At 43.3% G+C, this 15,000-nt stretch overlaps 1 protein-coding gene across 1 annotated transcript in view; it reads right to left on the minus strand.

Moving 5' to 3' along the window:
• The window catches only part of LOC134082241 (POU domain, class 2, transcription factor 2-like), a 30,472-nt gene that overhangs the window by 7,369 nt on the left and 8,103 nt on the right, over positions 1-15,000 (minus strand). Inside the window, exons 2-3 of the mRNA XM_062537889.1 lie at positions 1,361-1,426; positions 161-185 (exon numbers count right to left, since the gene is read on the minus strand). Of these exons, the coding sequence (XP_062393873.1) occupies positions 161-185; positions 1,361-1,426 (91 nt within the window). The remainder of the gene's footprint in view (positions 1-160; positions 186-1,360; positions 1,427-15,000) is intronic.

Raw genomic sequence — 15,000 nt, forward strand, 5'->3', positions numbered from 1 at the left:
AATCCCAGAGGAGGAGGGGAGAGAGGGATGGAGGAGCAATCCCAGAGGAGGAGGGAGAGAGGGATGGAGGAGGAGTGTGCAAATACCCCGTCGCCCGCTGCTGGAATTTTGCATTTTACCCCAAAACAGAATAGTGGGGATGCAGCCTAAGGTCACCCACGGAAACAGAATAGTGGGGATGCAGCCTAAGGTCACCACGGAAACAGAATAGTGGGGATGCAGCCTAAGGTCACCACGGAAACAGAATAGTGGGGATGCAGCCTAAGGTCACCACGGAAACGGCAAAAACAGCATTTTTGTGAAAACAGCAAACTGTTTAGGCCTTGCATCCACACCACAACAGCGTTCTAGACGCCCGGAAATGCACTTTTTAATGATAATAACACAATTTTTAACGGCATTAATGCCCTTTTTAAAGATAATAACGCCCTTTTTAACAACAATAACACACTTTTTGACGATATATAATGCCCTCTTGAAAGATAATAACAGACTTTTTAATGATAATAACGCACTTTTTAAAGATAAAACAGACTTTATAAAGCGAACGGTTTCCAGAGACCAAACGCTGCTGTTTGGACAGGCAATAAGAGTGCTCTGATCTGTGACACACACACACACACACACACAGAGAGACCTGTGTACACACCTTCACACCAGTCGGTGGTGGTGGGGAGAGGGAGAGTGGATTGATTTTCATGGCCTGAACCTGAAAAAAAAAAAAAAAAAAACATAGCATATAGTTCTCGTTCACTCAATATCTCTCTCTCTCTCTCTCTCTCTCTCTCTCTCGCACACACACACACACACACACACACACACACACACACACACACACAGCCACGCACAGGCATTCACTTGATGAGCGGAAGTAAAGTGCGTAAAGATGAAGATTTCAAACCTGATTATTTGTGTCCTGACCATTCCGCTCCAAGTCTAAGAAGAGAGAGAGAGAGAAGAGAGAGAGAGAGAGAGAGAGAGAGAGAGAGAGAGAGAGAGAGAGAGAGAGAGAGAGAGAGAGAGAGAGAGAGAGAGGGAGGGAGGGAGGGAGGGAGGGGGAGAGGGAGGAAAAGAGAGGGACACAATAACAGAGTATACTTATAGATAATATTACACTCATGAATGACATCATAAATCTCTCTCTCTCACACACACACACACACACGCACACACACACACACACACACACACACACACACACACACACACACACACACACACACACACACACACACACACACACACACACACACACACACACACACACACACACACACACACACACACACACACACACACACACACACACACACACACACACACACACACACACACACACACACACACAGAAGTAACTCACCTGTGATCTCCACTGGAGAATCAACTACTTCATTCTCGTCATCCACTGACTTGGACATCCTGAAGTCTACAGAGAGGAGGGAGGTGGAGGAGAGAGGGATGACAGAGAGGAGGAGGTGGAGGAGAGGAGAGAGGGATGACAGAGAGGAGGGAGGAGAGGAGAGAGAGAGGGATGACAGAGAGGAGGGATGAGAGGAGAGAGGGATGACAGAGAGGAGGGAGGTGGAGGAGAGAGGGATGACAGAGAGGAGGGAGGTGGAGGAGAGGAGAGAGGGATGACAGAGAGAGAGGAGAGGAGTGGAAGACAGAGGGATGACAGAGAGAGAGGAGAGGAGGGGAAGACAGAGGGATGACAGAGAGAGAGGAGAGGAGGGGAAGACAGAGAGAGAAAGATCATAACTACAACAGCTGCCATTTGTATCATCACCATCACCATCATCACCATCATCACCATCATCATCATCACCACCATCATCACCATCACCATCATCACCATCATCACCATCATCATCATCATCACCATCATCACCATCATCACCATCATCATCATCATCACCATCATCACCATCACCATCATCACCATCATCATCATCATCACCATCATCACCATCATCACCATCATCACCATCATCATCATCATCACCATCATCATCATCATCATCACCATCATCACCATCATCACCATCATCACCATCATCACCATCATCATCATCATCACCATCATCATCATCACCATCATCACCATCACCATCATCACCATCATCATCATCATCACCATAATCATCATCACCATCATCATCATCATCACCATCATCATCATCACCATCATCACCATCACCATCATCACCATCATCATCATCATCACCATAATCATCATCACCATCATCATCATCATCATCATCATCATCACCCGCATCATCATCACCATCATCACCATCATCATCATCATCATCACCCGCATCATCATCACCATCACCATCATCATCACCACCATCATCATCACCATCACCATCATCACCATCACCATCATCACCATCATCATCATCATCACCATAATCATCATCACCATCATCATCATCACCATAATCATCATCACCATCATCATCATCACCATCATCACCATCATCATCATCATCATCACCCGCATCATCATCACCATCACCATCATCATCATCACCATAATCACGATCATCATCATCACCATCATCATCATCACCACCATCACCATCATCACCATCATCATCATCATCATCACCATCATCATCACCAACCCATCATCATCATCATCACCATCATCATCATCATCATCACCATTAGCCAATCAGAGTGTAGAGCAGGGAGGAGTGTGTGGAGTGGAGTATGCAGGAGCAGGGAAAGAGAGGAAGATGAGGAAAGAGGAAGATAGCCTGACTCCGCCTGTCTACGCACTTCCACTCAATCACTTCTCCCATCAGCGCTCTGTCTGGAATACCTTGATCCACTTTCATTTACTCCGGCAAGCACCTCCGCCCAATCAGTGAGCAGAGGCCGTTCCCAAGAGCCATTACGCTTCAACCATGGAGGTATTATAAGAACTGGAGAAAGTGAACAAGTCCCGCCCCCATTCATTTCAATGGGAATGCTAGGCTAGTGAAAAGTGCCAAAATTGAACGATTTTTTCAGGCTTCAACATGGCGTTTCAAGGGTCTTGTTTCCGGTGCCGTTTTACTTAGCCAATTAAGTGCCAGGTTACTGATTGACGTAAGGTACTGAAGGAGAGCTCGTGCCCACACTAAGCTCGTGCATGAGCTGAGAGTGGAACAGCCACCAATCAGCATGAGGAAAACGCAGGAAAAACGGCACCGGACATGATGTATTTCTGGAAAATGGCGACGAGGAAGTGCCTTGCTAATCGGCGAAGCTAATCAGCCAAATCCTGACCCCCTGGCTTCAACCTCTCATTGTTATCATTGTGGATGTGGTTATCATACGTCATTACGCTTCAACCTCTCATTGTTCTCGTTGTTATCGTTGTGTCCCCTGTGGTTATCATACGTCATCACGCTTCAACCTCTCATTGCTATCGTTGTGTCCCCTGTGGTTATCATACGTCATTACGCTTCAACCTCTCATTGTTCTCGTTGTGTCCCCTGTGGTTATCATACGTCATAACCAAACGTTAGTGATTGAACTCCAATGATTTCAGACAAGCGTCCACAAACCAGGAAAAAAACGTGTCCGTGGATCTAGTCCTCTAACGGAGTCATGCTTTTCCAGGCTAAGAGGGAGGGAGAGAGAGAGATAAAGAAGGACAAGGAGAAGAGGGAATGAAGGAGAGAGAGGGAGAGAGAGAAGACTGTCTTCTGCTGACTGCAGGAGAGAGAGAGGGAGAGAGAGAGGGAGAGAGAGAAGACTGTCTTCTGCAGACTGCAGGAGAGAGAGAGGGAGAGAGAGAAGACTGTCTTCTCAGCTGACACCTCAGTGATCGGCCTCATCAAGGGTGACGAGGAGGAGGAGTACAGGAGAACAATTAACAACTTTGTGCAGTGGAGTGCCGACAATAATCTCCATCTCAACACCTCAAAAACAAAGGAGATAGCTGTGGATTTCAGGAAGGGGAGGAGAGGGACCCAGTCAACACCAGTCACCATCAAGGGCAGCGAGGTGGAGCTGGTTGCCAACCACAGGTACCTTGGTGTGCAGCTGGACAACAAGCTGGACTGGAAGAGCCACATGGAGGTGGTGTATCGTAAGGGACAAAGCAGACTCTACTTCCTAAGGAGGCTGAGATCTTTTAACATCTGCCAACCCCTGCTCTGCAATGTCTACCACACAGTGGTGGCCAGTACCCTGTTCTTCGCTGTGGCCTGTTGGGGAGAGGGAGCCCGCACTGCAGACAGGAACAGAGTGGACAAGCTCATTAGAAAGGCCAGCTCAGTGGTAGGGGCTTGATCATATGTGTGTGTGTGTGTGTGTGTGAGAGAGAGAGAGAGAGTGTGTGTGAAGGCCAGCTCAGTGGTAGGGGCTGAACTGGAGACGGTCCAGCAGGTGGCAGGGACCAGAACATTGAATAGACTGGGCTCAATACTGGCCAACCCTGCTCACCCACTCCACTCTCTGAAGGTGGTAAACAGTAGCACCTTCAGTCAAAGACTGATTGCACCAGCGTGCAAGTCTGAGAGATACAGGAAATCTTTCATCCCAGCTGCCATAAGACTCTATAATGCACAAAAATAATTTTACTTAGTCATGTATAGTTTTTCAATTATTTTTAACTTATTATTAACTTACAGTATTAGGTCTGGATATATGTGTATGAATGTGTGGTGTTATGTCTGTCTTGAAGCTGCTGTGACACTGTAATTTCCTGTTAAAGGATTAATAAAAGGATCTATCTTTTGCTGACTGCAGGAGAGAGAGAGGGAGAGAGAGAAGACTGTCTTCTGCTGACTGCATCTCCAAACACACCAACTTCCCTTTCATGAGGACTATGCAAATCAGCTCAACCACTCTGGCCTAATTATATCCAGCACCTGCTCTCTCTCTCCTCCATCTCTCTTCGTCGACTCTTCTCTTCCAGAGCACTAGAGAAAACAGAGTGGCGACACTCCCATAGACCTCTGAAGTTCGCCTACAAAAAAGCCACCATCTTTGCCCAAATAAGGAGATCCGGTATCTTGAGATTTTTTCTATGGGAAAATAACATGGGGATTTTCAATAATCGCACCTGTTAAACTCTCGCGGGGATGATGACATTTGAAATGCAGACGTTTTTCACTACACAGTTTTGTCCACTGCCTTCTAATGGATACGGTGATCTTCGGCAGGTGAAGACAGCACATTTTGATCTTTGCTACCCCAAAGCTAACTTACAATGCAACTTGCCATAGGCAGTTAGCTTCAATTAACTCCCGGATCTCCTTATATGGGCAAAGATGGCAGCTTTGGATCCTTTTTGTAGGCGAACTTCAGAGGTCTATAGGCCTCCATAGGAAAAAATGGCAGCGCTTTTTCCAGGCTATTTCCTCGTTATGGGACTTTTGGAACTATTTACAGCCAATCTCTTGGTCAGTAGTCAATGAGTTCATTGATTACACCCTCCAGCATCCAGAAGTACATCCCACCCTCCTGCGATTCAGCGCAGGTGTTTTGGAACTTTTGATCGTGTGGCGGCAACATCAAAGAGTGTCGCAACTCTCTTTTTCTATGGCTCTGTTCTCTTCGCTGTCCAAACAAACTAATAGCTGAAATGAATCACACATGCACATGCACAAACACACACACACATGTAACGGGTTTAGTGCTTCCACTTGCCACTGTAATGTAATGTTATGTAATGGTGTTCTGCACCTTTAAGAAAATAGTTGCTATGGGAACGACGCGTTCTGCTCTTCCCAGTTTATCTTCGTAAGTGGTAGGTTATGAGTTTTACACACTGAAGAAAATATTGATATTTTAATCATTTTATTTGCATATATATTCTTTATCTCAATCTACATGTACCTAGAATTAGATTTCATTAAGTGAGAACAGAACTGTGTGTTTAGGACTGTCCAGTAGACTGTTGGCTTGTAAAGTGTACGCTATGTTCCATGTATGCTAACAGTGATTCTATACTTTTAGTGGCATTCTCACCAGGTTGGACAGTTGTGTGATACAACATGTTTGTTTTTATGAACATATTTAGTTGTGCCCAGTTTATCTTGCCCGCGCAAGTATGGCATTCTCGCCAGGTTGGACAGTTGTGTGATACAACTTCTTATGTCTATCTATCAGAATAATAAAACCTTTGACTAGGAGTTTGTGTCTGCTACTTACAACACAACGCATTATACATCTGTACACACACACACACACACACAGAGTCCAAGTAGTACAGAGATGCCAAGAATTTGATTGACCCAAACACTTAACTATTTCCCCATCGAGACTTCTCAATGAAGCCCCCCCCCCCCCCCCCCCCAACACACACAAGTAAGTAGTGCTCCACCCAGGGAGGTTATTATGGGGTGTGCAGGGCGCTACACGAGTGCAAGACGGCCTAAACACAAGCGATGCCGTTATTATGGGATGTGCAGGGCTACACGAGGCCGTTATTATGGGGTGTGCAGGGCTACACGAGGCCGTTATTATGGGGTGTGCAGGGGGCCTAAACACAAACGAGGGCGTTATTATGGGGTGTGCAGGGGGCCTAAACACAAACGAGGGCGTTATTATGGGGTGTGCAGGGGGCCTAAACACAAACGAGGGCGTTATTATGGGGTGTGCAGGGGGCCTAAACACAAACGAGGGCGTTATTATGGGATGTGCAGGGTGCTACACGAGGGCGTTATTATGGGATGTACAGGGGGCCTAAACACAAACGAGGGCGTTATTACGGGGTGTGCACGGCGCTACACGAGGGCGTTATTATGGGGTGTACAGGGGGCCTAAACACAAACGAGGGCGTTATTATGGGGTGTGCAGGGCGCTACACGAGGGCAAGACGGCCTAAACACAAACGAGGCCGCAGAAGGAGAGCAGACAGAGCGGACTGAAGCAAATCTCCAACACGCACGCCGTTCTCATGTGCACGGGAGAGAGAGCACATAACTGAGTCTTAGTTTCTGCTGGGAGCTGGCAAAACACAGAGGAAAGACTTGGAAGGCACAGCCAAGAAAAAAAATCTTTCTTGAACAAAAACATGGTTTACATGTCAGCCCGGCTCCTCCCCAACACACACACACACACACACACACACACACACACACCATTCACTCTCTTTCACTGCCCCATAGCCACATGAGAGGAAGAGGAACTCCTTAAGTTTTAAGTTTAGACGTTTAGAACATGGTTAGCGGTTTAGACGTATCTGTAAAGAACATGGTTAGCAGTTTAGACGTATCTGTAAAGAACATGGTTAGCGGTTTAGACTTATCTGTAAAGACCATGGTTAGCGGTTTAGACGTATCTGTAAAGAACATGGTTAGCGGTTTAGACGTATCTGTAAAGACCATGGTTAGCGGTTTAGACTTATCTGTAAAGACCATGGTTAGCAGTTTAGACGTATCTGTAAAGACCATGGTTAGCGGTTTAGACGTATCTGTAAAGAACATGGTTAGCAGTTTAGACGTATCTGTAAAGAACATGGTTAGCAGTTTAGACGTATCTGTAAAGAACATGGTTAGCGGTTTAGACTTATCTGTAAAGACCATGGTTAGCGGTTTAGACTTATCTGTAAAGACCATGGTTAGCAGTTTAGACTTATCTGTAAAGACCATGGTTAGCAGTTTAGACGTATCTGTAAAGACCATGGTTAGCAGTTTAGACTTATCTGTAAAGACCCAGGTTCGATTCCCACCCCTACTCTCTCTCCCGCTCGCTTCCTGTCACTCTACTCTGTCCTGTCTGGTTAAAGGCATAAAAGCCCCCAAAAATATACAAAACAAACACAAACAAGAGCAGCGGCCCTACAATTGACCCCTGTGGGACCCCCAGAGATGCAAGAGATGTAGACCATGTGCCATTTACTTGCACATGTTGTTTTTGGCTACTAAAGTGGGATTTTATCCAATTTTGCACATTTGTGGAGATACAATTTTTGTCAAGTTAGTGTATCAGTACCTCATGATTAACTGTATCTAAGTTAGTGTATCAGTACCTCATGATTAACTGTATCTAAGTTAGTGTATCAGTACCTCATGATTAACTGTATCTAAGGTTTTGCGTAAATCCAGGGAGGCTGCTCCCACCACTCTGCCTTGATCTAAGCTACAATCTATCTCAGCTATCATGGTGTAGAAACAGGAGCAGGAGGAGGAGTTCCTGATGCTGATTTTTATGCTAGTATTAAACTATTGACCAATGAGGAGCAGGATGCTGATTATTATTGACCAATGAGGAGCAGGATGCTGATTATTACGCTAGTATTGACCAATGAGGAGCAGGATGCTGATTATTATTGACCAATGAGGAACAGGATGCTGATTATTATTGACCAATGAGGAGCAGGATGCTGATTATTATTGACCAATGAGGAGCAGGATAGCAGTGGAGGAGCCTCCTGATGCTGCATCAGCAGATGAGTAAGACCTCAGCGTGATACTGACATGACTGTGTGTGTGTGTGTGTGTGTGTGTGTGTGTGTGTGTGTGTGTGTGTGTGTGTGTGTGTGTGTGTGTGTGTGTGAGTGTGTGTGTGTGTGTGTGTGTGTGTGTGTGTGTGTGTGTGTGTCTGGCTAGGCTCACTGGTTGGTGAGAGAGAATGCTTAATCCAGCTACTGTAGTTTAGCACACCATTTATGAAATTTCCCTTTATATCCTAAACAATACTAACAGCAAACACACCTGGCTCTTCCCCACTCAATCACACCAGTGTGTGTGTCCATGGTGACCGCTGTGTATATTATCCTAAACAATACTAACAGCAAACACACCTGGCTCTTCCCCACTCAATCACACCAGTGTGTGTGTCCATGGTGACCGCTGTGTATATTATCCTAAACAATACTAACAGCAAACACACCTGGCTCTTCCCCACTCAATCACACCAGTGTGTGTGTCCATGGTGACCGCTGTGTATATTATCCTAAACAATACTAACAGCAAACACACCTGGCTCTTCCCCACTCAATCACACCAGTGTGTGTGTCCATGGTGACCGCTGTGTATATTATCCTAAACAATACTAACAGCAAACACACCTGGCTCTTCCCCACTCAATCACATCAGTGTGTGTGTCCATGGAGACCGCTGTGTATATTATCCTAAACAATACTAACAGCAAACACACATGAGGTGCGTTCAAATTCACAAACACACACACACGTTCGAGGTGAACATGTTTTCTTTGAACTGTTCAATTTGAACGATTTGGTGTTAACATTCCATTCTAACAGTAATTGCATTGTTGCGTTCATCAAACTCACGTCCAGTTCCACTGTATGTTCGCGGCGCACCACCTCCTCAGACTGTTTGCGATTGTTAGCAAACGTTCGCCAAAAACTCAAGGCTAACGGAATACTGTTTGCGAAGGTTCGCAAATGTTCGCCTAAGTTCGGTGAACTTGAACGCACCTCTGGCTCTTCCCCACTCAATCACACCAGTGTGTGTGTCCATGGTGAGTGTGTGAGAACCACTGCCTCATGTGCTGTTGGCAAATGCACTAAGCAGGAAATCTGTTCAGAAAGGCCTGCATCTCAGGGGTTCAGTTACTGATGTCCACAGCAAATGTGATGTCTGTCTCTAAAACACGGTGATCTCATTGGTCAGCTAAGACCATGTCCCTGTGCCCTCCAGTCAGTGTTGTAGTACTCGAGTCCAGGACTCGGACTCGAGTCCGAGTCATTAGCCAAATTTAGAGACTTGTGACTTGACTTGGACTCGAGCACTGAATGACTCGGACTTGGACTCGGACTCGTACATTCAAAGCATTCGGACTCGAAAATTGAGACGAAGACTCGACTTTGCCCATGAGTTTTGTGTTTACAGTTTGCTTACCATTCATTCCTGCAGACGCCCCTGTATGAAAGTTCATAGCGTCCGCCATTAGGACTTTTTTAGTTTTTAGTTTAAAACCTTATAGGCTATGCTTACTTTAGTGCGGAACTTGGACTCGACTTGACCAAAAAGTACTCGACTTGAATCAATAGTGACTCGACTCGGACTTGACTCGGATGAGTAGTGGACTCGACTTGGACTCGACTCGAAATTTGTTTTTAATGACTTGGACTTGACTCGGACTCGGACACTGGAGACTCGAACCTGGACTCGGACTCGAGGCATAGTGACTTGACTACAACACTGCCTCCAGTACACACACACACACACACACACATTGGTTAGCTATGCCCTCCAGTTGACTTCAGTGAAGACACAGTAACGGCCCTGCTTACAGCACAAGCTAGGCTTTTCCTCCTGTTCTGACACACACACACACAGACACAGACACACACACACACACACACACACACACACACACAGACACACACAGACACACACACACACGCACACACGCACACACAGACACACAGACACACAGACATACACACACACACACACACACACACACACACACAGACACACACACACACACACACACACACACACACACACACACACACACACACACACACACACACACACACACACACACACATACACTCACACACGCACACACAGACACACACACATACATTCACTCATGTTCACACTCACACACACACACACACACACACACACACTCACAAGAACCAACATACTGCACAGGAGCACTTTAAATAATAAAGATGACATGAAATTGAAGACATGAAGTTCATTTCTGATTGGCAAGTTCAGAGCATGTGTGTGTGTGTGTAGCGTGATAGTTCAGTATGTATTTATAACAATGTGTGTGTACAGTAGCGTATATACAGTGTCAATAAGAATGTGTGTGTGGTGTGTGTGTATACTGTAGGTGTGTGTATGTGTTCAGAATGTGTGTGTGGCGTGTGTATAGGTGTGTGTATGTGCTCAGAATGTGTGTGTAGCACACGTATAGTTGTGTGTCTTCAGCATTGCAGACTTCAGAAGAATGTGTGGTAACACTTTATTTGAAGGGGTCTACATAAGGGTGTCATGTAACCGTCATAAGAATGACATGACACATGTCATGCACATTAATGACACATTATTGATGTTTATGACTGTTGTCATAATGTGTCATTCGGTTTTTGTTATGTCAAGTTGACATTGTTTGAGCGTCATCATTATGACAACTTGACATTAGGCAAGATGACATTATCTGACGGCATCTTTGCCATGACAACTTGACATTAGGCAAGAAAATGTTATTCGTTTACAATATTGTCATGACAACTTGACATATAACTGTGTTTGGCCTGACTTATCTTCTAGGTTTTTTAAATGATGAGCCTGAGCAATTGGCTGTCATGACACCATTATGAATTGGTCGTGAATACTTTTCTTGACCTCAACTACAGTGGTACAGTTTTGACTTGTCATTAAGCTGTCACAAAGAACTATTACTGACCAAAATAGTTTTCTGACAGTGTCATGAATGCTTAACTTTGACCTCAAGTACAGTAAACCATCTGAGATGTTTCCTGAACATGTCATGAAGTGTCATTACACTGTCATGTAGGTTTCATTTCTGTAAATTTACATTTCTGGAACAGAGAGTCTAATTTCAAGTATAATAACAACAAACACCATACTCAAGTCATGACTTCAAAGAGTTTATTTCAGCAATGAATTTTGCAAAACCATATATTGTAGAGCCTCGTTGCCATGGGTAGCTATCCTGAGTTCTTTAAAACCACTTCGCTTTGTGATCCCACAATTATATGCAAATTCTATTTACTCTTATTTACACATTCACCACACATGCATTACACTCAATCTTCAATAGTTTTCAATAGGCTAACTTTCAATTTCAGGTATCAATGCAATACAACATCCAAGCAAACAATGGTTTTCTTTTTCATCAAAATAAAATACCAAACCCTATACTATAGCCGGCAGTTATTAAGTAAATAAATAAAAAAAATGAGTAGGCTACCCAACCAGCTGTCAGAGTTCGTGTGGCAGGCCTGTAACGTTGCTGGTGTGCGTTGAAGCCTAAAACCAAAACGGCTCTTTCACGCCACTCCAGCACATAGCTCTGGCAGCGCAACAAAGAAAACTCAGCGTGTAGGCTAGATGTAATGGATGGACCAGATGGACAGACGTCTTCAGCGAGGCTCGTGGAGGTTCCAAGAGAGTGGCCGTGCAGGCTCTCTCACGCAAAGTCATTGACAAGTCGCATTGTGCTAGCAGCTAGCTAGGTCTTGCTGACTAGCTGAAGGCTTTATACTCGTGGGAAATTCTCGTCTCAAAGTTTTCACTTCCAACACAACTTCACCGTCTAGCAGTAATGTTTAAGTAAGTGTTTTACCCACTAAACACAAAGGCTATAATTGTGTTAGTCTGCGGTAAACCTTTCCCGCTCGGCAGTTGTCTTCTCCCTTCTTCTCCCTTCTTCTCCCTGGTGTTGTTTCTTATTTCCTGATTACCCTTGACCTCTAGGTCAATTGTCATTGGCTCAAACAATACAAATGTAACAAACTACACATTTCCATTCTTTTCACTTTTAGAATCAAAACATAATATCTTTACAACATTTCAGTAACTAGGAAATTATAAACTAAATATTAATCTAAAGCAATGCATAACCATGAAATTTAATAAACATGAGTTGCGTGCACAAGAGTCAACGTTTCCAGAAGGCCTATGGGTAGGCTATGAATATATTTTGTTTATAATTTCCTAGTTACTGAAATGTTGTCAAGATATTATGTTTTGATTCTAAAAGTGAAAAGGATGGAAATGTGTAGTTTATGTTACATTTGTATTATTTGAGCCAATGAGAATTCAGCTAGAGGTCAAGGGTAATCAGGAAATAAGAAACAACACCAGGGAGAAGAAGGGAGAATGACTGCTGAGAGGGAAAGGTTAAACAAATAAAAACAAATATAGCCTTTGTGTTTAGTGGGTATAACACTTACTTAAACATTACTGCTAGACAGGGAAGTTGTGTTGGAAGTGAAAACTTCGAGACGAGAATTTCCTACGAGTATAAAGCCTTCAGCTAGTCAGCAAGACCTAGCTAGCTGCTAGCACGATGCGACTTGTCAATGACTTTGCGTTAAAGCCTGCACGGCCACTCTCTCTTGGAACCTACAAGAGCCTTGCTGAAGACTTCTGTCCATCTGGTCCATCCATTACATCTAGCCTACACGCTGAGTTTTCTTTGTTGCGCTGCCGGAGCTATGTGCTGGAGTGGCGTGAAAGAGCCATTTTGGTTTTAGGCTTCAACGCACACCAGCAACATTACAGGCCTGCCACACGAACTCTGACAGCTGGTTGGGTAGCCTACTCATTTTTTATTTATTTACTTAATAACTGCCGGCTATAGTATAGGGTTTGATATTTTATTTTGATGGAAAAGAAAACCATTGTTTGCTTGGATGTTGGTTGTATTACATTTGATACCTGAAACTGAAAGTTAGCCTATTGAAAACTATTGAAGATTGAGTGCATGTGTGATGAATGTGCAGTGGTGGACAGTAACGAAGAAGTACATGTAATTCGTTACAGTACTTAAGTAGCATATTGATGTATCTGTACTTTACTTAAGTATTTATATTTGGTGAGACTTTGTACTTTGACTTTACTACATTTTTAAGTGAAAATTCGTACTTTTACTCCGTTATATTTATGAAAACCCTCTCGTTCCATTTTTTGCCAAAATGGTTAACATTACTGCAAACTAACACTCTTCTTAGAGAACGTTTACATTTACAATGTCAATATCAATGTTACATAGAGATGAAAGCCTACTCTTTGAAATCTCTATTGCAGCAAATCCAATTTACGCGTTTGTTACTCATAACGTTACTCATAACATAATTGGGAACGTGTGAGCATGCATGAAAGGGAGAGAGTGCATTGATAACTGATATCTCCGCTTTATAAAGGGCAGCAAGTCTTAAAGTGACAGTGTACCATTTATAAATTAATCAAACAGCATCATAGTTCTTAACAAATGTATTTTCTACAACAAAATTACGTTGTCATTATTATCATAATGGGGGGGGGGGGGGGCTAAGGACACCAATTCTCTTTGTGATTGAAGAATGTATCGTAAATAAATAAATGTTCTTCCTAAATGCTAGGGGGAAGGAAGTATTTGAGCCCCTATGTAACCCTATGGGAATTTAACACAGGGGCAGGTAGATTTTTATTTTTAAAGGACAGCTATTTCATGGATCCAGGATATATGCATCCTGATAAATTCCCTTTTCCCATTCCCTTGGTCGTTGGAATTAAAATAGCCCCACATCATCATACCCTTCACCACAGCTAGAGATTGGCATGGTGCTTTTTCCAGTATAGGCCTGCATTGAGCTCAATGAGCATCAAACAGGCAGGCTAATAGGCCTACTGGAAAAACTACCATGGCAATCTGTTTGTTTGCAGTTTGATTTTTACTCATTTTTTGAATTAAGGCATTAAGATCAATTGTCAAATGATGATTTTATATTTCTTTTTTTAGGCAACTACAGCATGGTATCAAATACATGTTCTCCCCACTGTAGATAGCTTCTAAGCAAATAGAGAAATGTAAGAAACTATTTGAAGAGTGGCATTAGTAGTTCACCTTATATACCGGTAAGCTGATTTAGCAGGAGCTTTGATGTGGAAATGATAAATTATAATTATAATTAAGCCATTAGAACCATAATTCATTGAAGTACTTTTACTTTTAATACTTAAGTATATGTGAAGGCAAATACTTTTATACTTCTACTTAAGTGAAAATTCAAAGTGGGTACTTTCACTTTTACTCAAGTAATATTTGACACAAGGTATCTATACTTTCACTTAAGTACATAATCAATGTACTTCGTCCACCACTGTGAATGTGTAAATAAGAGTAAATAGAATTTGCATATAATTTAGGGATCACTAAGCTAAGTGGTTATATTTCAAATAGAGGTGATGAATGAACGCTTGGATTAATTTGTTTATTTAATACTTTAAAGAACTCAGGATAGCTACCCATGGCAACAAGGCGCTACAATGTATTATGGTTTTGCAAAATTCATTGCTGAAATAAACTCTTTGAAGTCATGACTTGAGTATG

This window comes from Sardina pilchardus, chromosome 6 (genome assembly GCF_963854185.1).
Source record: "Sardina pilchardus chromosome 6, fSarPil1.1, whole genome shotgun sequence".
Taxonomy (NCBI): Eukaryota; Metazoa; Chordata; class Actinopteri; order Clupeiformes; family Clupeidae; genus Sardina; species Sardina pilchardus.